This window comes from Passer domesticus, chromosome 7, assembly GCF_036417665.1.
Source record: "Passer domesticus isolate bPasDom1 chromosome 7, bPasDom1.hap1, whole genome shotgun sequence".
In the NCBI taxonomy this organism is placed as follows: Eukaryota; Metazoa; Chordata; class Aves; order Passeriformes; family Passeridae; genus Passer; species Passer domesticus.
This window is the reverse complement of record NC_087480.1, coordinates 39,571,101-39,595,327: the sequence shown is the minus strand read 5'-3', so window position 1 is coordinate 39,595,327 and position 24,227 is coordinate 39,571,101. Positions and strand designations below refer to the sequence as shown.

At 39.1% G+C, this 24,227-nt stretch overlaps 1 protein-coding gene across 1 annotated transcript in view; it reads right to left on the bottom strand.

Annotated features, from left to right (window-relative positions):
* Positions 1 to 1,433: 1,433 nt before the first annotated feature.
* CDC73 (cell division cycle 73) overlaps positions 1,434 to 24,227 on the bottom strand; it is a 101,017-nt gene continuing 78,223 nt past the window's right edge. Inside the window, exons 11-17 of the mRNA XM_064427881.1 lie at positions 20,860 to 20,917; positions 17,776 to 17,811; positions 17,283 to 17,370; positions 8,709 to 8,870; positions 6,815 to 6,915; positions 3,622 to 3,763; positions 1,434 to 2,856 (exon numbers count right to left, since the gene is read on the bottom strand). Coding sequence (XP_064283951.1) covers positions 2,820 to 2,856; positions 3,622 to 3,763; positions 6,815 to 6,915; positions 8,709 to 8,870; positions 17,283 to 17,370; positions 17,776 to 17,811; positions 20,860 to 20,917 — 624 coding nt within the window. The 3' untranslated portion in view covers positions 1,434 to 2,819. The remainder of the gene's footprint in view (positions 2,857 to 3,621; positions 3,764 to 6,814; positions 6,916 to 8,708; positions 8,871 to 17,282; positions 17,371 to 17,775; positions 17,812 to 20,859; positions 20,918 to 24,227) is intronic.

Here is a 24,227-nt window from a genome sequence, read left to right as displayed (position 1 = left end):
GGAGCTCAGCTATAGTTGGGCATTTTAATTGAATACAATTTACACACTTTATACACCTCTAAGCAGTGTGTTGAATTTGCTCAGCAAAAAGAAAGCAGCTCAGTAAAACAGATGTCTGCTCCTCCAGCTTCCCCACTTAGTATCAGTTTTCTTTATTACTCTACATTAACGTGCAGACAAATTAAGCATAACATAAGTGTCTAAAATTCCAGCTGTGTTGTAAAACGCTGCTGTAAGGCTAAATTTTTAAGTCCAAGTAGTTTCATAATCTCTGTGCAGTTATTTATGAAGGCAGCAGGAATGCTATTCTGACAACCTAATTAAACTTCCAATAATGTCAGCAGGAATCTGATTGCAAAATGGCTCATTTTATAAACATCACTACTTTTATGACTGACAAAAATATGCACAATCAGGTGCCAGCTCCTTCACAAATACATATTGTATAACTTGGGTCACAAACTGCTTGCCAGTACAAAATTTTACGATGTTAAAGGTCTGTCCTCAACCCATAAAAACAAACACAGGTCACACAGATTTTGTGGATATTGCCTTTCTGCCCATTCCATGTCCACATAACTTGAGTAGTTTCAGAGGAGTTAACTGCCAATAAATACATAAATCTCCATCTAAATCAAGCCATCTCCTGCACACAGTACTGGATCTGGAATTACACCTGCATTGAGAACACAAGCGAAGTACAGGATACAGAGAAGATAACTGTCCCTTGCCTATTGCAAACCCACTCTATGGTCTGCACATCACATTGCATGGGAAGCACACACTTGTTCAAATTTTACTTTTCAAGCTGATTGCCTAGAAGTCTCTTTAAAACAGCACAGGCCATGAAGTACTTATTAAGTCTGAAAAAATGACATTTCTATTTGGAAATGCTCAAGTTGAAAAGGCATACATGATATCTCACTGTTTAAAGAAGAAATGAACTATAAATTACTACCACATGGTAGCAGCTACAATTTTGGAAGAAGCCATTACAGCTTTGCTCTGGACAGTACAGGTAAAACCAAGCACTCAATGTTTCAGCCAGCTCTAGTATGACATGGACACATTTCTAATAAGCTTAAGTACAGGGAAAACATGGTAACAGGGTACTGCCCAACTGCCCACACAAACAGGAGACTTCCCAGAGGTTCTGTAGTGCCCAGTCTTCCCAGTCACCACACTGAATCCATTCCAAAATCCAGGGTCAGCTGCTTCTCATCTTGGGATTCACGGAGGGTTGCTTTGGTGGTTTGAGATTTTACAGTTCCATTAAGACCATTTGAAAATACAGTCTCAATATAGCAAGGATGGAAATACACAATTAAAAGTCAGTCCTCATAAACTTAAGACATAGCTTTAAAAACCTCTTATGGATATATGACTTTGGGTTCTATTAAAAATGAAGTTAACATCAAATAAAAACCAAAACAGAATAGGTAGAACATTTTATTTTTGTCAAACCTTAAATGTAAAGTATATTAAAAAAACATGGTTTGGAATTTCAAGAACAAGAATATAAACATGTATTTTCTATCCCAGAAAAAAAATCATGCAGGTGTTACAGTATTTGATCATTCTCTACATTCACTGGTATGCAACATCAACTTAACGTTATTCCATAGATACAGAGAAGCTGTAAATTGGTACAAATACCAGGATCCTCTGGCCTCACACTGTAGATTAAGCAAATCTGTTCTTTGGTAATTTGAGAAGGCTGATTTTCCATTCCAATGCAGGACTCTTGGGAGGCCATATTAGCCACTCAGCTCAGAAAATCACAACTCCTGTTGACAGTCTGAGCTACTTTTGTCACAAGAAAATAGTATTAGAGGTATAAATGCACAGAAGTTAAAATTATTCATTCCTTGTGGTGGCTGTTCCAAGAAAAAAAAGAATCCAACTCTCTCCTCCTCTATTCATCATTTAATCTAGGTAACATTTAGACTCATATGCAAAGGTATTTGCTAGATGGGAATGTACACATGCATACTTTCAGTTTAAAGAAAGAGACGCGTGTGGAGAATGGCAATTTAGAGATACCATGACTTGAAGGTATGCCTATAATAAATTTTCAAGATTTAGTAAACTGGGACATTACAAATCCAAAAAAAGACTTAATAGATTTTTGATCTTCCCTTTTTCAACAAAGACTGACAGAATATACATATACAGGTTGACATTTTGATTTATCGAAAACAACTTTCACTTTGCTCAGTTTGCAAGTCCTATTGACTAAAATGTAATATCATTCACAACAAAATATTTTCAGTAAGTGAAACAGTAAGCAAAGAAACCCCAAACTAAGCTCAGAAGCTAAGTGGTTTAGAAAGCCTGGGAACACCTACGTGTGCCTCAGTGTGTCTGTAACTTTTTTGTACACTCTATCTGCAGACACACGCACACATTTATTTACACACGCCCGTGCGCACACGCGCACGCACACACACGTGGGGAACCCGCCGTGGAGATCCAGCTATCACCTACTCGGGAACAAAACACATTCTTTAAAAATGTGGCTAATTTAACAAAACAGAGAAGAAACTGCTGCTATCAAAATATACAATTTGGATTGCAGACTAGAAGGCTAACAACATTAAAAAAATAGTTTTAAGCAAAACCCCCTTTGCTTCTGAATAACAGGTATCAACCTGCCATAGCATGAATCATCCAAATAAGATTTTATAAAAAGTTTAAACTGTGACCCTTCCTCATTTGTAAAGTTCTTGACATATACAGTGCGAGCTCTGGTCTCCAAACTGGAGCCCCTTCCATTTTTTTCAATCCATACTTCAGGAAATAAATGGCAGCTGAAGGATTTAGAATCTCAAGTGAGATTTGTGCTTTACCATATACCTGAAAAAAAATTAACAGAAGACAGCATTACTACCCTTGTGGCATTTATAGGAATTTTACTTGGAGGAATAAAACACCCAGGCATTGTTAAAAGAGAATTCTTAGGGAATTAGAAAGTTGCCAGAGAAACCCCAACATAACAATGTGTTGTGTGCAGGATTTGTCCCACTAAATAACAGCCTTGCCTCAAAGAAAACTCAGCTTTCCACGGCATTGCATGACCTCTAACACTGAAAGACTGTTGCAAAGACAACTAGTTCACCTGAGACTTTTAAATAGAAAGCCATGGAAAGTTTGATGATTGGAATTATTTTGACAATTCCCATAGGATTTTTTTTTCACTCAATCATTCAAGCATTTCACTGTGAATCAACATGAAAAAATTAAACATTCATGAAATGCATGGGCTTCTCCCTTGCCTCAATATTTCTTCAACTGCTTCATGATAATAAAGTTTCTTGCCTACAACATGAACCAGGTATTGCAGTGAACTTCCCCTTCAGGAGGGTTCTGACCCAGAGAATCAGAGTCAGAAGGTTGGGAATCATGGGACTAATCAATGATTAAGGGTGACTACCCCTCCTTTAAATCCACACTTTGGAGATTATTACTTACAGTGTGTTAACATATATACCACTATATTTTATTCACTGCATCGTCAGGGAAAATATCCAAGTCGTAAACAATTCCCTGGCTGCCAGAACTTTTAATTCCCACCAAAACCATGCAAGCATGAACATCAAGGACTTTTAGCAGGAGCCATACCTGTCCAAAGTTTCCCAGAAGCGTAGGAATACTGGCCTGTCCAAGTGTCTTTTGTGGTAGCTGAGCTCTAACACTGTCACATCCCATTTCTGTACGTTGGGATCCAGGCGCACTTCATCGTATTTGAGATGAAAAGCTTTAACTGCAGCAAACAGGAGAGCATTTGGTATAAACATGAAGATTTTAGTGTTTCCTTATTGGTCAAAGAAAATTCCCACCCCCTCTTCCTTTTTCAGAATGAAGCCTGAGAGTAAAATTAACAAACCCATAATCCAAAGAAGTCAACTACTCACTGAAGGGCACAGTTAAATACAGAGGTCAATGGCTCCCAGGCTACTCCAGGGTGAAGGGAAAGGGCAGCCCCTGCTTTTAGATGCACAGATTCCAAGGGAATAGCAGAAACACACTGCCAATTCAAGTACATTCTCTTTGAGAAACAAAGAGGTTCTTTCTGAAAATCTCTGAGCTGTCAAAGAATTAAAAATAATAATCAAAAAGGTATTTCTGAGACCTATGAGTAGGAAGCCTGGCTATCTCCTAAAATAATCTGTAGAAGATTGATAGTAGAATGCCAGTGTAACCCCCAAATGCTGCATAAAGCATTCTGAGAAATTTAGTAACTGCCAATTTCCCTGATCTAGTACTCAGTTAAAAATGGTAAAATATTAACTGTTATTTTTCTCTTGGGAAGTATTGTCACATGTGAATTAGGTAAAGCCTAAGCATCTACACAGTGAGCATTAAAACCAACACATTTAAGCCTTGCACAATTCCTATCTGGTAACCCAATCTAAGGATTTCAGTAGTATTGGAACAGTAAAACAAGCCATCAGTCTTGTGGAAACTAGTTATTTTTAATGTCATGCTTGTATCTTCTTCGGATACCACACTCTTAATTTTGCCTTCCACAAAATCAGTTCTCTTTTCCAGATCCATTTGGGAACTTCCTAGATGGCTGGTATGTGAAATTAGCTTTTTTTTTTGTTGACAAACTAAAGAAATTATCATCCGACAGACAAATTTCCAGGCTTTGTGATTAAGAATACATATACATTATCTCCACTATACATTGTTGCACATATTCATATAACTTCAGAAAAAACAAATTAAGATATACCAGGGCCACGCATTTACAGAAAACTCCATCAACACCTGACAGAGTCTCTGCATTCAAATTAAATGTTATTAAGCACAAGAGGATCCACTTCTGAACCTGAAACAAATCACTGTTAAAGCTACCTGATGTGCTCTGGGAGGAACACCTTTAAAATGGTCAAAAGGAAATATTTGTTCATGAAACTGACAGCATTCAAAACTTGATCAGAAACATTCATTTATAAATGTGAAATTAGGCTGGTTTGGTGCATGAACATGAAACAGTCAGGACACCATGCACAAGGAAAGCTAAGGAGCACAGTTTTAGAGACTCAGCTAATGAAATGTTCTGGGACAAAGCAACTGCTCCAATAAAACCAGTTTGGCAGGCTCTGGCCCAGTACACCTTTTATTGAGGAGTTCTTTCTGGTAAGCTACTTGCTTGTTTTCCAAGTGACAGCCTTCAAGACTTGATAACCACAACAGACCAGAGACAGAGGAGAAATGCAAACTGCAGATGAAACAATGGACAGCTGCAAATCCCAGAAACCACATTTGTGAAGACTACTGAACACTGTGAATATGGCAAAACAATAGCTTCAGATAAAAATAGATACAACAAACTGGACTGACACTCTCTGTGCTCCCTTCATTCACCTGTTTTCATTTTAAGGATGAGTAAAGTCATTGGGGAAAGCTCTGGAAATACACTTTATCAGGAAAATATTTTAAAAATACCATGCTTTGAGGGAACAGATTGCATTTCTAAACTGAAGATCCATTTCAATGTAATTAAGACCAGATATCCCTCTTTCACTTGAAAAATGTAAGAATTTGTGCACCTTCAGCCTGAACTGTGCAGGCTGTGATTGTGATCTTTTGGCATGTTGAGACCAGGAATGTCAAAGCAAGTCAGATAACTCCTACAGCCCTCCATACATACATATATAAAAATGATAAAATTCATAGGAAGCAGCATGTAACTGCTAGCAAGACCTTCAATATTTCACTGCATTTTTCTTGGCTTTGCTTTTTGCATTTTCTCAGTATCTTTATTTTGAAGTGCTATTTCCTTCTTTCATTAGTCTCTTTTGTTAAACTCTCTCCTGTGGCATAGTTTTACTTTCACAATGACTTTCAGGCTCTCTCTTTCCCTGCTCATCCTCAATTCCCCTTTAACTGACTCATTTTATTCTCTTGTTCACAGACCCATCCTTAGCTTTCTGTCCCACCCCTGAGTTTTTCCTTGCTGCTCACCAAAGTAGCATTTTCTTTCCAGATTCTACATCTGGAAAAGAGGGGCACACACAAAGAGGGGGCATACACAAAACCTGATCAAACCTCTTTCCTCATCACATTGACTGCAAGATGCCAGAACTGAACTAAGGTGGGTTTGGGTCTGTTGCCTGGTTTTTGGGGTTCTTTTTGTGGGTGCATGTGTGTTGGTTATGTCTATATCTGAAGCCACAGGACACATCAAAAGGTGTTTTCTAAGGCAACTCCAAACTGAGAAGAGAAGCTGACAGATTGCTCAGATACTATGGCCCAGCTCTCTGTCAGATGGGTGAACTGTGCCAGGGAAGTGCCTCAAAGCCCCACAGTTTTGGGGACCCAAAAAACCTGTTCAGATCTACACAATGCTAACATCTAGCTCACTGGAAACTTCAACTTTTTAAAACTGAAGTTTTTGTCACACACCAGATCATATCTTCAGTGCTTTCTTAGTGGTGCACTAGGTGATTAATGCTCTCTTCAAAATAGCACTAGAATGTGCAGCCAGCCTGTAAACCTGTTAGCTATGAATTGTAGGCATACACATTGTCTGTTCAGCCTTTTTTTAGAAGATTGGAAAGCAGATTTGTACACCAGCTATTTGTGACTCTTGCAGCTGACAGCTCTGAGAAGATTTCCATGAGCTTGCACAGATCAGAGCAGAACAACCACAACGGGCATGGGAATATCTGCCAGTGAGGAGCCCAAAGCCCAAAATCTGCTCAGCCACTCCATCCAACAGCACTTTGGCAGCACTCTGTCATGAGCATAAACACCCCAAACACAACAACAAACCCCAAACCAAGGAACAAAATAAATCCCTTACTTTTTGCAAAGATGTCCACAGGAGATCCATCCGGCAGGAGCCAAGGCCAGCCCTTGAACTGCCAGGCAGGCCCCTGGACAAACACGGCCACCACGCGGTCCCTGGAACACACAGAGGGAAGGGCACGGACGTGGGCATGGCCTGGGACATGCCAGTCACCTCTGTCCTAAACAGGCAGTGTGCCTTGGCACAGCTGCTCCTTTTATACAGCAGGAGAGCACCATTAACAACCACACCTCCAGCACAATTGCTTTTCCTCTTGTAAAGAAAAAAAATCATTGCTGTGATTCCTCTGGGCTTTCAGCCCTCCCTGCCCTTTTGCAGAAGGTAGCTCAGTTTCTCAGCTTACAATTTTTAGAAGGCAGTGTTTATTTGTGGTCATCATTAATTTGCTTTTGAAAAGTGCTCCAACATTTTCAGAGATAATCTTCTGCAAACAGCACTTGAAACTGAGATGTGCAGATTTAAAAGCCTTTATTCTCAACACTGCTGACTTCCAGGCTGAAAATTAGTGAGAACCAACAGATGCTAAATTTCTGCAAAGTAAAATTTCAGCTATTTTAAGAGCACACAACCATTACCTGTGGTCTAAGAAAATAAATTTGTGATTAAAATTAAGCTTTTGCATTAGTAAAATTTTAAAAATGCCACCTTTAAGAATAAATGACCTCCCCACATATGGTCTATCTTTCTCTTGAACATTTACATCATCCAACCATGGTTCTTACCTACCACAACAAGTAATTACCTCTTTAATCTAATCCCCAAATTTAATCTATCATTAAATCCACTAAATCCCAAATGAAAAAGAATAATCAAGGTGAAATCTTGTGGTCTGGGTTTGTTTGTTTGGGGTTTTTTTGCAGGTTTTAGAATGGCTTCCTTGGGTAAAACCAAGAGTAAAAAACCACACACCACTTCACATCTTTGGCCAGAAGTACTTTAGAAAGTAGTTTAGATGGTACTTAAAGATTTGATCATTAAACATTTTAAGTACTATTTAATATGCAGAATTTTAAATCCACTGATTTCTGATTAATTCAAGTCCTAAATACAGAGAATAATTGATTTAGGGACAGAATCTTTTAAAAGTATTCCTCTCCATTAAAATGTAATTTGGAAATGACAAAACCACCAAATATGTCATTGTCCACGTCCCAGATCTTCTCACTTGTCAGGGCAAAGTAAAAATGCTGCATCATGAATGTCATCAAATAACAAAAAGATGTCAAACAATAATAAAAGCTTCTCCAGAGTTTTTCTGTTCAAAGAGAGCTATTTTTATAGCTTTGTAAAATGGACTACAGAACAAATAATCCATTTCCAGCTTTTTCATAAAAGTAAAAACTATCTATGATTCCCTTTCTGTAACTAGGGCTCTTCCTTCAGAAGTAAAATTCCAATAGTTCCAGTACTGGAATCACAGTTCAGTCTTTACTCTGTGATGTATTTCCTTTCTATAACTATTAAAAAAGATGGCATTTCAGATGCTGATGGCCTGCAAAAGCATCTTCCCAACAGACTCTGCCTCAGAAAGCAGACAGGAGAGGAGGAGGTTTCTTGCATATCAAGGTTCGGTGACTTGCATGTTACACCACCACAAACCAGGACAACAATATGAACATATCTACTGGAATTTCTGGAACATTTCTGGCAAACCAAATAATATTAACTGTGCTGCTCACACTGTAAAAATATGAAGTGTTGCAAGTTTTAAAGATCTTTTAGATTAATTTAGTTTCATATTATTTTCAGCTGAAGACTCTTTTAGAGTTAATAAAATGAAGACTATTATGTCTGTACCTTCACTTTTCAGTAGATTTCAGAGCATTTTATTACTTCCAAATTCTGCATTGTCTGGGGTAAGAAATGTTTTAAAGGGAAAAGTTCTTACCAGTCCTGTGGCATGAGTTTCAGAGGTTGGTCTACGACCCGGTAAGGGACAGTGACGCTGACTGTGGTTCCCCCCGGCTGCATCTGGTCCTTCCTCCTCTGTATTAGAGTCTCGTTCTCTCGCTGACAGCCCTGCTTCTTCTTCTCATCTGATGGTACAAACCTTAGGGAATAACAAACCCCTCAGTAGACAAGGGCAATTTACTTGATGGAATCAGCAGGAAAAGTAACAGCTTTATCAGAGCTTGGCGTTAGTGACAGCAGCCACTGAAGCCACCTCGTGCTCACGATCCCAAGTCTCCACCACCACTCATTCAGAACACCAAAAAAATGTAAGGATAATATTTCAGAAGCCCTCATGATAAAAACAGTCATGCTAAAAGGTCCTCTGTGCCTCAAAAACACAGCTTGAGCCATTCTTAGACATTTGGGGCCTTACACAAGACATTTGCAGGTGAGGAGCCAGACCACAACCTGCAAATTGACCACAACTCTTAGTTTTAGTCACCAAGGGTAACCTGGGCATTAAAGCAGTTGCTTCCAGGAGCAAATTTTAAGAGCTCTTGGAGCCATTAGAATTATTGCCAATTGGAATTTTCTCAAGAAAGCTGAGATTTTTTCGTCAAAAATGGTTTGAGTGAGGTTTTATTTTTTTAGAGGATGTTGATTTTACATTATTATTATGCATCTGGTTACTATGATGCATGACACTACTGTTTTTTGGGGTTTCTTTCTTAATAGATTCTGTGATGGACTAAGTGCTTGTAAAATCCAGATAATGTGGCCCTCATGTCATATATTACCTCCACATGACAAAAATAAATGCTAAGATGTGACACAGCTTTCCTTCCTCCAAATAATTACAGATCCTTAATCTTTCAACCCCCTCACCTTAAAAAACAACAGCAATTGCATTTCAAGGCCCTCCTCTTTATGGGGACAATAAAATACCCAGAACAGGTCTCAAAACTGGCATCATAAATGTGAGAGCAGTGTAGACCTTTTTATTGATAAACCTCAGTGGATTTTGAGATAGAGAAAAGAAAGTTGCCAGAGTCATGCCTTTCACAGAACTGGAAGTGTGTCATAGAAAAAGGGAAGCTGATGTGACCAGCAGCACCTTCCAGGGCAGCACAGGAACAGAGTTCAGGCCTGTGTTCTAATATTCTATTCAGAGCCACCCAGCTGCACCACAACCCTGTCTGCTGCTGACATTTCATTGCCAAAGCTTCTGATGAAAATAAAACTCTGTTTCCCTTAACTGCAGTAGTTAGCAGGAGGATTTGTGGTACATTTTAAAAGCACAGTACATAGCTGGTAATATTTCTCTTCATTACAGTGCACATGGTGCTTTTGAGCAGTTTACTACATTTTTGGGTAAGTTGTTTGCAGCATTTCTCTTCAATTTATTTCTATTTCAATACTAAAGACTAAATTTGAATGTGCTTTAACAGGCAGACTGCACTTCCTATTGTTGGATAAACAGGAAAAAAGAATGAAAGACCAAATATGAAGAAAATTTCATTATTCAGTCAACTTGAAAACACTAGTTTTCACTACATATTCAGTGAGAAAATGGCATTTTTGGGGGGGGAAGAAACAAACATGTTTTAAGCCAGCAGGTGAAAATTGTCAACAAACCTCCAAGCAGAACTGTTTTACTTTCCCAATGTAAATTAACAGATGATATCCCCTCTTACTCCTCATGATTTAACAGTGTTTTAGAAACAAAGTCAAAAGCAATTTCTGAAATGTGTGTCCAAATGCATTCAATTGATACAACTGCACTAGGAAATTAAAAAAAAGCATCACCTGCTAATAACTATGAATGGTGCATTAAAGCTGACTAGAGCTGCACATACTGCAAACAGAAAAAGCATCACAGGTGTTAAATGAGCAGCTATAAATTAAATTATGCTTGTCTCTCTAGTACATGTGAAACACCATCATTCTAAAGGAAACACAGACAAAAAAGCTGTACAGGACACTGGGAGAAAAGTACATACTGGCCACCTAGAATATATTTCTTCAGAAGTTAAATAATAATTTCCCTAATGGCTGAAGTAATTAGCAAGCAGTTAATATTTACATACATTTTATCCATCACAACAGACTGACACATACAAATTGCACACTACACAGAGGCGTTCAACTGAGTTCTGCACTAGAAAAAGCTTCCCAGTGTGGCACCAGAATTTAAGCATTTCTCATCAATTTGCTAATTTAAAAACTTCAAAGTGAGGTGCCTTTATCATGAGCACTCCTAATGGCCTGTCCTGCTAGTGTGTCACAGGCTTTGCTTTACCAACAATAACTGATAGGAAACTCTGTAACCTAAAATGAGGATTTGCTTGGTGGTCCTTCAGCTTTTAAGAAAACTACTAATGAGTTTCTTAGTAGAAAAGTACTAATGAGTTTCTTCTTCTCCTCACCCACTACAATTAAAGGAATCTGGACTGAAAAGAATGAAGATAAATTAAAAAAAAAGCAAGCCCTTAAACACCTTTTATCCAAATGGCAATGTTTATAGGAAAAGCCAGGGTCACCTGAAATGCTGGGCAGCTTGAGGAGAATTTTGTTATTCTCCATCCCCTACATTAAACAAGAAGAAACTCTTAGACAATATGTAAATAAAAACCAAACAGCCCTACACACATTACAGCAATAATCAAGTATTCATCTGAACAGGGATCTAAAAGGTCACATTTTAAATTTAATTTGTAAATGTGAAGAAGCAAACACATTTTAAATGGAAACAGGAAAGCAAAGCAGCCCTGCCACATGAGAGTAGAGCAATATTGCTGTGCTACAGAGTAACAACCTCACCGCTCTTGAGTCTTCTCACATTCTCTGCTTTAAATGTTTCTGTGTTTAAGAATTCATTTCAACACCAGTTTTTGGCAGTTTCTGCCCATTTCAGCTAGAAACTGTGTCACAGCCATTGAGGCACCATTCACTTGTGCCTCAGTTATGTCCCTTCTAGACAATAACTTCAGTTTTATTTCCTAGAAAAAAAAACTGAATTTTTGAGAGCAATTCTCTAGGACACAACACAAAGATACCTTGTTAAGGACAAACTATCAATGAGCAGATTCAAATGGCACGGCAGAGAAGACAACTGTCACAAAGCAAGCATTGAAGCAAGCACTTACATCCAGATACAAACACAGAGTACAGGAATAAAGGACAGCTTACAGAAAGTTTATGGAATCTCTGCCTGCATTTCCGGGAGTCATCGACTCAGTAAGCACAGTAAAAGTCATGTGCTCAAGAACTGAGAATCAATAGAAATTACTGTAAGATTATAAGTATATTTATGGCCTATGTCATCACTACTCAGACATAAAACACAAGTGTAAGAAACCTGAGTATTAAACACCAAAAATCCCCTCTTCTCTTGGAGATTATTTATAGTATTACTATAAAATACTATAGCCAGTGGCTTAACTACACATTTGTACTTGACAGCTTTTTAAACATCAGAAATGGGTTCTGAAACCTGAGTGTGCAGGAGCTTACAGTTTCTTGCTGCTTCTCCAGATTACTATTCCCTATTAAAAAAAAATCCATATCTACTTACAATGCACTTTTATGCCCTTTGTAGGGGTAGGAAATTATTAGTCCTGGCTGTTAATTGCTAAAATCATTATCCACATGAAAAATGGTGCACTCTCACTTTGTAAAGGCAGCAGGTCCCTTCTCTAAGGCAACAGGCAAGCAAGTGCACACCATCAGGATGTGGGAGGTAACTGTAGGACACCACCCACTGAGCTGGCACTCCATCCCCTGGCAGCAGTGCCTGTCAAACACCTTCCCTGAGGTCAGATCAGCACCTTCTGACCCCCAGCTCGGCACACTGAAAAATGCATGAAAGGAGAATAAGGCGACTTACCAGCAACTGAGATCACAGCAATACACATTTGATTGTGTTCAGAACTGGAGACTTAATTCTACCACCCTCTCAGTATTTCTGTTAAATTACAGTATCAAAAGCTCTAGACACCTATTTTTGCAAGAGAACAAAGCTTTTTTACATCATGTCTGAATCTGTCCCAGATACTTCACTCGGTATCAAAGCTGGATAAATCTCCAGTGACTTGCCTGGCCACAGATGGTTAAATGTATCACAAGCAAAAGCACCATCATAATAAAAATACATCATCACCGTTTAGTCATTCTCATCTGCCTGATGGAATTCCTGCTTCATTTTGGCTCCATGTAAAGCAGAAGCCTTGTCTCTGAAAAGCCTCACTTCAGGTATTCTCAAACACTGAGTCACAATTTCACATAGTAATTGTGATATCCAGTGTTGCACTCAGATAGTGACTAAGAATAAAATGTATTATATAAAATATTTTAAAGAAGCATCACAACATACCAGAATGTATTGCAGCTCTGATTTTAAATTAAATTTTATCTTTTTACTATTTTAGAAGCTCTTCACTTCATGTTGTACTTGGCTCCTTAGAAAAGTAACCTTTCAAAAAAATATTAGCAAGAATATTTGCATATTATTTAACAGGTGAATTGTATATATTACAATCACATACAGAAATATCTCCCTTCAAAATCCAAGTTGCAACAAATATATTGAATAGAGAAACCAGGTATCTTAAAAATAAAATCTTAAACTAGTGCTATGCTTTGGGTTTTTCATATGTATTTCCTTCTACACATAATAGTTTTCCTGCTTTCCATATTCTCTACCTTAAAAGAGAGCCTAATGTAAGTGATAAAGTAAGATGCTAAGCATCATACAAATGTCAGCCAAATTTGGCATGAAAAACTAATATACTACAGGGCTATAAAAAGGCTTAGTAAAAATCTTGGTATGATTAAGTTTCTCTCAGTTCTTGGCAATTCAATCTAAGTCCTACCACAGAACTGGATGAAGAATCTCCAGTTTATTTTACAACCACTACCTAAAATATCAGGCAATTATACCACAAATAATTTTTCTCATATCAAAAGTGACAAGGCATTGTAGCCCAGTTCCATAAATTTTTTTTTTTTTAAATCCAGGACTGTAGACAAAAAGTATCCTAAAAGACAGATTCTCACCTATGATTGTAAGTTTTGATCTCTCTTTATCGTTAATTTCAGCTGATTTTTTTCCTTATTTTGTTTTAAGAAACATTTAAATGAACAGAATCACAGAAGCTGATTTATGAAACAGAAATTCATTCTTTATGATCACACACTTCACAGACTGTGTTGCCTCAGGGACATCCACATCCCAGGCACCATGGGGCATCATCCTCCCAGGCTTCTACTACATTTCTTCATTCTCCCCTACAATGGCTCTTACCCTTCCAGCTCCAAAAATCTCTCCTCCTTCTGCTGCATCACCAATCCTCTCTGATGGCAAATATAAGCAGGCTGACTATCTCTAGAAACACAAGAAATGCAAATCTACCTGCATCTTCCTCCATAAGGGTAAGAGAGGGAAGATTGATTTAGGTGTGTCTTTTCTACCTGGACAATAATTCTTTATCCCACAACTTGTGGCAATGAAAGAAGTCTCTGAAATCTCTGCTCTTCTGTCAAATTTAGCTGTAAGTGGGGAACGAGTTAAAGAAGATGCTGACTTGGAGGCAGAAATTAGCTAAGTCTTCTTCCCTTGGAAAACCATCACATATCTATCCATCACACTCCACATCAAGGCTAGCTCCACATTCTGCATACCTTAACAGTAAAAACAAACCCTGAAGCCATTCCTGAACAAAGTACTTCCATAAATCTGAATGCAAACACATACAGGCCAGGTGCCATATTTTCCAGAAGAGTGCTAGACCTGTCATGGCTAAATTAATATTTTACTCTTCTGAATTCTGCTATTGCACTTCTGATTCATTAACACACCTTTCTTCTCCCCTTTCCCTTTCACATAGGCTAACTATTCAGTGTCATCCTCTGAACCCCTCAACTTCCTTTCAGCTTGTTCTGGATCATGTTCCTTGCACTCTAAATACGAGCATCCTCTTGGGACAGGCCTTGGCAAGCTGACTGCTGAAAACTCTGACTCCTGGCGCAGATCACTCAGACATGACAGGCCGATTGTGCTGGGTTTGCCTTAATTGAATTTTTGGTGAGGAGGAAAAAGGGTCAGCCACAGAAGTGACTTTCCCCACGACAAACATCACAGCTGACAGAAACAATGGCTAGCCGGCTCTGAAAACTGATATGCTGCTAAGCCAATTGGAGAAGCCGGACACGCCTCTATAAATCATATTTAAGAACAAAAAAACCACAGAAAGCTCTTTCTTCCTTCCTGCTTTCTAGAGAAGAGAGAAGGAGCCGTGTCCCCCCTCCCCTTCCCCGCCCTGGCTGCGCTGACTCCCGCAGCCGGGAAATGCCCGCGGAGCCTGGGCTGGGCAGGGCAGCGGAGCCTGAAGCAGAAGCACAGCCAGCCCTGTCCCCAGGCACAGCCCGGCCCAGATTAACCTCTTCAGCGCTGAAAAATTCCATCTGAGAATAAATTAATCCGTGGATGCCTGTTTTCTCCCAAGTCAGAGCGAAGGAAAGGTGGAGGCACGTGAAGAAAACAACAGGGCAACACCAAGGTCAGGGAAGAAGGAGGGGCGAAGACCAGAGGAAAGGAGGAGAGGAAATGCTCCTGTTCAGCAGCTGCAAACCTTTTGCAAGTCAAGGTGAGAATATAATACACCAAACCATTTCCCTGTAAGTCATAAAGCGTATGGGGAGATGCAGTGTTCATCTGCAGCTCAGAAGAGAACTGGAGAATACAGATGTTGAAAGAAGCTGTGATCCGACTTGAACAGAGAGAGAGAACCTTTGCTTTAAGAAACAGAAGAAGAGAACCTTTGCTTCCAGAGACAGAAAAAGAGAACCTTTACTTCTATACTAGAACTGCTCATCCTTAAAAAATTGCACCCCCTAAGCCAGTGACCCACGGAGGCAGCTGTGAGAAGACTGACAAAACGTGGGAGGGAGTTCAGGATTGCAGAATTCCGGGCAGGCTGCTGCTCATGAAAATTAAAACCATGAGAAACTATTTCCTGTGGCATGGCAGCAGAGACTCCTCTCCCCAAGTGAATTGAAGAAAGATTTATTTTTAGAAGTGGTAAACTGACTCAAAATCCCATGTTTTGTCTCTTTATGTTGTAGGTAGGAAATAGAAAGAGGCTGGGGGGAGGAAAGGTGTTCTAAAGGTTTGCTTTAGTTCTTATCATTCTCCTTTTAATTTTGTTAATAAAGTTTTCTTTACATCCTTTGAAGTTTTGAGCCTGTTTGGCCCCTAAAGCATTTTCTCCTAATCCTTATCTCAGCCCCATGAGCTTTACTTTACCTGGTTATTTTCCCCTCCTCTGCTCCAATTACAGCAGAGGAAGATGAGTAGATCATTTTGTGAATGCACTGGCGTTTGGCCAGCAGTCCACCCACTACACAGGTGCTTCATCCCTTTCTGGGTACACCTGTGCCAGGAAGTCACAGATTATACACCTGTAAAAGCCAGGGCTATCTTTTTCCCTAAATACGAAAAACCCACATAAACAAACACCCTTTGTCAGTCCCATTGGATCAGTGCTGTGATGGCTTGCACACTGAACTGTAATGTTAAAGCCAGCCTTCCCTCAGAGTATTTCAGAGGAGACACGGGGAGCCCAGTACACTCACTGGGCCTTTGATGGCCTGTGGCACCAAGATAGAACTGGAGCTAGCTGTGGATCAGCAGGCACCTGGTATCCCAGAGCACAGCTTTAAACAGTTCTAGGGCAACTCCAGCAGAAGCTGTACCACCACCACAGCCTGGTTTGGATGAAAAGAAGTGTAACATATCATGAAAAATGAGTGCTGGAGGTAACAGAAAGATGATCCCTCCATTTTTTTTTGACAACCTACATTTTTGCAGACAACCTACAACAGTGCATTTCTCTGTCAAAATGACTGTTTCCAAAAAATTACCTGATATTTACTTGATTGGCAAGTCTAAAAACCATGATCTGTTGGACAAGCAGAAATATTCCTTCACCCATAATGAATCAAATCTCAGAATCAGATGTGTGATGTGATAAACAAGTTTTAGTAACTCACTGCAATTTTCCTGGATGCATTTGCATCAATGCTTAATGACAATATGTGAACTTCAGAAAAAAATTTTTGTTTGCACAACCAGCTGGGATGCTTGGCTGATACAGCCCAATACAGCCCATCTGGTCACCTTCTCCTTTACAATAACTGAGGTCCTTTCCCAATATCTTTGCTGAGTTCCAGGAGCTCCCTTGGTCAGCTTCTCTCAGCCTTCTTCCATGGAAAGGGTTCACTTGCACATGGCTGCACAGATGTTACATCAAAGAACAGGACTGCACACATTCCAACTGCAAAAGTTTCCTAAATTTGCCCACAGGTCACAACGGAGCCAAAAGTCTGAATTAGGTTTTTGCTTTTTTTCCTACTAGTCAAGAGGAATTAATTTCTTTTATACTCTGGTCTGGAAAACTAGCTTGTCACAAGAGAGTAAATGAACCCTCCTGCTTAATCACTAATTAGGTGCTAGTACAACTTGGTATCTGAAAACAAATTGTTATACAGTATGTTCTAATCAGCTACTTACTTCAGATCTTGCAGAAGGTCCTTTGCATTAAGCATTGTTATTAAAGAGGTCGTGGCTGCTGGAATAATGATTATGGGAGTTCTTGATCCTGTAGAGATAATAAAGTTAGACTTTGCCTGGACAGGGCTTTTTGTTGTGTTCTGGTTGTTGCTTCCTCCTCTCCTCCCTTTTTTCATTAAAGGAATTGTACATAAAAAAACTCTTGCTTAAAAGGTCCCAGTCATGAAAAAATAGTAAAGGAAAATAATAGTAAAGCTTTTCTTAAGTCAAGGTTTTCATTCACCAAAAAAGCAGATCCCTGTATCACGAGTCTCTCAACATGTGTGGGACCCATATATAGTACAATAGAATGCTATTATGTTATACAGAATACATGCTATATATTCCACTGCTTGCTTATACTGTTGCTTGTATTGTCAGGGAAAAAAAAAAATGAAAAGCGGGCACAATTCACACAGAAATTAAAAGGATCATATAACTAAAATTGACTCACCTTTTTTCTGGTTTGGAGGCGGTCTTGCTTGAGAAACTGAGAAAAAAAAAATAAAAATACAGCAGAATGACTAGGACATCAATCCAAAGGTCATTGCAAGGCATCTGTTTAATTGCAGGAGTGAGTAGGGAAGAGTCACACTACAGTCATTAGATCATTTTTAGATGCAAGACACTAAGATGAAGAAGGGATTTATCATTTGGGTTTGAGCATTCAGAAAACAAACAGCTTTTGACCATCTGAAGGAGATGTTAGGAGAACTGAGTCAATCTCTCCCAGTTGTACTGAAGCTACTCATCCCCCTCCAACCTCCACAAAAGGCCAGGACATGACACCATGGGCAAAAACTCCCAGCAATCCTGAAAAAAGCTGCTTGTAGATCTTTAGTTCAGTGGTGCTGAACCAGCAGGAAAACCTTCACAACAAACTGATCTCTACACCTCACCTTTTCATTAGCAGTTATTATTGCAATGACATCCGTGGAATTTAGCTATCCCAAACAGATACAGAGCTTTCAACAACCAAATCCTGAATTTCAGGCTTATTCAAGTTAATTTTGGATTGCAGCTTGAGTTACATGAGGTCTTCAGAAGCCAGACACAGACAAGTCTGACACTCAAGGGGAAAAGCACCCAAGCAACCAAAAAAAAAAAAGAAAAACAAAAAGAGAAAAAGAAAAAAAGCAACCCACCTGCAAACAAAATTACCCTCAACCACCAAAGAAACTCACAAAACCACTGTTACACTGGTAGAAACCAAAGGACTGCCCCCCATCTCTCCAGCAAAATGTTTTCCCTTCAGTTTTCCAAGTGGTGACCACCTCACTACAGGAGACACTGCATCCCAGGAGTGGAAAAGCCTCTTTGTTTCTTCTGTTGGTGCTATTACCTGGTTACCAGGTGACCTGCCTGGTTTCCCCAAATAAACATTTTATAGTTCAGTTTTCAGGAGCCCTAACTTCAGGAGAGAAGTGTAGCACTTGATAATCATCATCATCCATGTTTATCCTAATTCAGAAAATGGTGAGTAGTAGAGAGATTGATGCAGACTAACTCAAGCCTCAACTGCTACTATGCATGACAAATTTCATTAATTGACTTCCAATTGCTTAGCACCAACTTGCTCATGTTTATTTATGACCAACTGTTTCAGAAACTTCCCAGAACAGTATAAATATTCACAGCACATACTTGCCATTATTGAAATATTGAGACCATATCCTTAATTATCTTTTCCTGACACTGTCAAATGCACAGATATAATTGGCAACACTATATTGAACTACATGAACTTTACCTACCCAGTGATTTTTAATTTTTTTTCTTTAATTTAGGTATCTCCTTAAAGTAAAAATATTCTTGAAATTATGGGCAGAGCCAGCTGTCTTAAAGCAAAAACATCAAAATAAAAAGGATGGGGAGAGAGAATAAGCATCTGTAAGAAATTAAATAGCTGTACAAAGACAGGTTAGGAGAAAAGGTTGGTAATGCAAAACGGTGCCAAGAAATATCATTTAAAAATGCATCTCAAGTATTTTCTTCAAATCACTACTGTCCAACAGTTTAGCCTAATTTAACTAATGCTTCCTATGGGCAAAGCAGTATCCTCCTGGAAACAGCAGGTTTTAGTTGCTTTGACTGCTAAGAATAGAACAGCTGAATTCTTAAAATATCCAAATATCAAAATGCAAAAATATCCCAGGACAGGCAGAAAGAGAAACCTCTTCTGACTCCACCTGTCTTCTTTATTCTCGCTTCAATTTCCAATGTAGATGCAAGATAATGGATGGGGCTGGCCTCGGAGCAGGGCAGTGTCAGTGTCACCTCTACCATGCACAAAGCCCACGCTGCTGGCAGGAAATGCCCAGGAAGCCACAGCCAGCAGCAGGGACTGTGACAACTCAGTCACATTTCCTTTCTTGCCACTTCTACCCTTTTCATACTGCTGTCTGTCAACTCCATCTGCATTAGGATGCTTAACGGGGCTAGTGAGATAAGTATGACAGGCAGCATGACCTTTCCAGTTCCAAAATAACCAAACAGAAGAATCTGTGCACAACAGCATTTAGGCATGCTGAGAACATTCAATATTAGAATGGATTTTGGAGGAAGAAGCAGCTTTACAATATTAAGTCTTAGCATTAAATCCTGCAAACAAATCTCAAGGAATTAGCAAAGCACACATTGCAAGCATTTAGAGTCTCAACAAGGATATACAGTATTCCAGCAGTACTTCTAGAAAAAGTATTTTCATTTTAACTGGTAGCTTTGCTTCCAAGCCCCCCAGAATGTCTTCAGGACCTTCATAACCTCATCTTGTCCTGAAATAACACCTTTCACTTGAGACCTTCTCCCATCAAACCACTAAACTCTCAAAGTATGTAAACCAGGGGCAAATCTGCACATCAGTTTGCAAATATATATATTTCTCTTATATACTGTTCCTACACACTTCTGAAAACTCATCCTGAGGGTTTCTTATTTAAACAAAGTACATTTATCATCCCATCATTGCATCAAAACTCAAGATTCAATCTGACAGAAAAATGGACTTGGTAGCCAAAATTTACTGAATGGAAATTAAAAACCCAGTTGAGGATTTTGGCCCTGTTACAAATATCTTATGTGCTTAAGAAGTGTGAAGAAGTAATGATAACACATTCAGAGTACTACTTATTTCTGACATATTAATCCTAGAAATAATAATATATCTCTTTTTGAGATTAGGTATTCTGTTTGTTTATCCTTGCAGTATTAACCAGCTCTTGTTAGATATTTGAGTGGGGATTTTGTCAAGTTTTAACTGCTGACATACCAAGCCCACAACCAAGAGAGGTTCTGGACGTTTTAATTTCAGCAGTGCATGCTTTCAATGGGCTGATTGGGCAACACACTGAAGGGAACGACCCCAAGTCCCATGGTATAACATGAAACAAAAGGCTATGGGTTTTTCCCAACACATGCAGTTAAAGGCCAAAACTAAATGACCTGTACTTCACTCTTGAGCTAACTAAAGTTCTGAAGAGAACTCCTTAGAAGCTCATGCACATGTGGGACAGAAGCCCGTGTGACAGTGGCCACTTACCTGGTCGTGGCACAGGCTGTGCTGCCGGAGTTTGTGTTTTTCGAGCAGATGCACCTTCCTTTGAAAAGACAGAAGAGCAACATGATCAGCTGAGCTTTGTGTCAGGTACACGAGTTTTCAAATGAACACAGAGGTACTGACAGTATCGTTGTAATGACAGCAGTATGTTTCCACTAAAGAGATGGAAGAAAATAGAGAAAGTATTCCAAACTCTTTACAGATCCTGTTCTAGGTTTAGGGAAGACAGACAACCTCAAAACTTTTACAGTCTTAAATTTTAACCAATCATAAACTTTTTTTCATAAACTTCAAAGAAACCTTTCCTATTCATAGTATTGTTTCATTTTACCTACTACCACCTTCACCAAGGGTTAGTAATGTAAATATAAGCAACTGGCTGTAGAAATTTCCAATCAAGATCCCCTTATGCTTTGGATAGAAAACCAGGACCAAGAAATTGCAATGCATTCCTGACTTGCCCAGAAATAGCACTCTCATGATAATTAGTTCTGCTCATGCCTTATCCAATTACCTTAATGTAACACACAAAAGACCTGCACTACTGTTTATTCTTGTTAATTCTCCAGAGTCAACACAGCACCAAAGAAAACAGTGAGGTCACATGTCTGCTTCCAAAGCAACGCAATCCCTGCAAGAACAAATTTTGCTCTCCGTTTCTGCTGTGAAACCTCACAGAACATAACACATAGCACCAACATGCTAAAAAGCTGCAGCATATTCCAGCCACTTCCATCTATTTGCAGAGCTGACAGGAAAAAAAACCTTTTTAACATGAAACCATGGATTTCAGCTGAAAATTACTTAAACACTATGTGAGGTATCCTACAAGCATGAGACACTGAGAAAGGTCAGAGACCCCACTCAGAGGAAAACCCGTTGGAAAGGACTCCAATAGGCATTATCAGACTTCTATCTCCATGCATAAATAACAGCGTGTTTTGTAATGCAAAATAAAAGAAAGCTCATGAGAGGGCTCACTGCATGATTTAAATAATACTTAGAGGAGCTGCTTTTAAGTTTCCATCATGAAAGTTAAAACTCTTTATCTCATGATCTCTGAAGTACAAACAGAAGCTCCCACACAAGCCCATAGAAAACACAAATTTACTCAAAGCCTCTCTTCCCTGAGCCTTAGTGAAGCCAGCCATGATTAGTTACAATAAGCTGGAGCTGACATTTGGTGCAGTGAGCAGCTTTTGTAACTTTTACAGGCAGCAACCTCCCATTAATCTTTAGTAGAAGGATTTAACCCTACTCTGCAAGTAATGGGTCTATCCCAAATTTTACTGTACTCTCTTCTGATTATTGAAATACCAACATTTATGTAGGGCAGTTGAGTCAGTACCTGTTATTTTAAGATTTACTTTTATAGCAGCAGAGGAAAGGTATTTTTGCCAATGTCCTTTCACAATAATTACTCAGAAAATTATAAAAATGAAAATACTACCACACTCTAGAAGAAGAGCAGCACTAAATGCTGACTACCTCTGAGACAAGCCTTGCAACTGAGAAACAGCATCCTTCTTTTTACCTCCACTTTCCAAGAAAACAAAATTAAAACATTTTGCACCTCTTTCTGTAGAAAGCTACCATGTTCTGTGTCAAAGAATGATTCTGTGCTGCACTAGTTACTCATTTTGAAGAAACCAAGAATTCCCCCATAACACTTCCTTAAATTCACAGCACTTGATGAAATGTAAAGGAGATTATCAAGCTAAAGAAACATCAACTCCTGCAATGCCAAGTTCCAAGTTTCTAAATCCAGTTCAGATGCATAACCATTCCTGTGTGCTGTCCCACACCTTCATTCCTCCTTCCACCCCTATGGAATGAGCAGTGCAGCCTTGCTGCCTCCCCTGCCAGCGCTGCCCATGGCTCAAACACAGCCTGCAGTGAAGGAGGCAACCAGGAGCTGCTGCAGAGAAACTTGGGAGCAATTAGAACCAAATAAGAACCAAAGCCAAACCAGTGGCTTGAGCCTAATGAAGTAACTGGCAAATGATCTTTTTGGGGGTTCTTCACACTCTCCTCTGAACTGCCTGCTCTACAGTGATTTATGGGAAACTTAGTGCAGGAGCCTAAAATAAAACACGGCTTTGAGAACATGGCAACTGAAATAAACAAAATATACTGCCCCAAATGAAAAACAAAGTACAGGAATAAACCCACATAAAAGTACCTGATTAAGAGTAGGAAATCAATTAATTTAAATGAGTAAATACCACTTCCATGCCTATGACCATTCTGTTTGTAAGACCAAATTCTGCAAATCAATAAATTATGGAGGTCACAGCTTTTACTTGTACAAATTGGTACCTTAGACTATGATAATCTCAGGAATGAACCTCCCTCAGCTCACAACTCCCAATATTGAGGTATCCTCAAAGCTCAGCTGTCACCTGACTGAAGGTGTACCATCAATCCTGTGGAGGTGATTTACACCCCTTCTCTTTTTACAATTTTCAGTGATCTAACCACTACCTCTTGTTCTGTAAAAGCTGCAGCCAATGTAGCAAAAGAAACTCTGATCAATATTTCACCCCCACATTTCTCAGAAGATTTGTAAGGAGAAATGTATACTAGCAAGGTGAGGAAAAGAACAGAAGCACAGAGCTGTGGTGGTTGACAAGACCTGCCAGTGGAGAGGAAAACCTGGTGTCAGTAAAGAAGTCATTATCAGGATCATTTTGTTAGGATTTTCCTCTGTCCTGCTAAGTTTAGATTTAAAATTACTGCTTTTCAAAAGTATTCAGATAGAGATATAAGCTTTTCCTATGACAACACACTGATTTAAGACAAGCTCTGCTCTTAAGGCAGGTATAACCACAGAGAACTGCATTCCAGGATTTCTCCCAGAGGAAAAAGAGTATTCATCTGGCAGAGTAACCCTGTAGCTGCTTCATCCAGCTACACAAAGGGGGTGCTGCTGGTGACTTGTGGCCTCCCAGCTACTCAGAGGCAACTCCTGGTTTGCACACTCATTCCCTGGAAATGCCAGAGTTATTTCTCACTGAGCACACACAAAGGTATTTCAAATCTTCTCATGTGAAATTCTTAATCTAAAAGTTACTCTTAAGTAACCAGCATGCTGCAAATTAAAACTCCAGCTAAGGGAGCTTTTGTTCATGCAGCTGTACCCTAAGCATCACAAGCAGCAAAAATCACTGTTTAGCTATTTAAAGAACATTCATTTCCTCAAAATTTCTGAATACTTAGACAGTTTTGCTCGAAAATGACATACCTAATTCTCATGCATAAGCTGTTTGACACTGTTAAGGAGCATATTATGAATATTCATAAGTTGAAACTAATTTAGTAACAAAACCACGTAATTTGAAAAATACAAA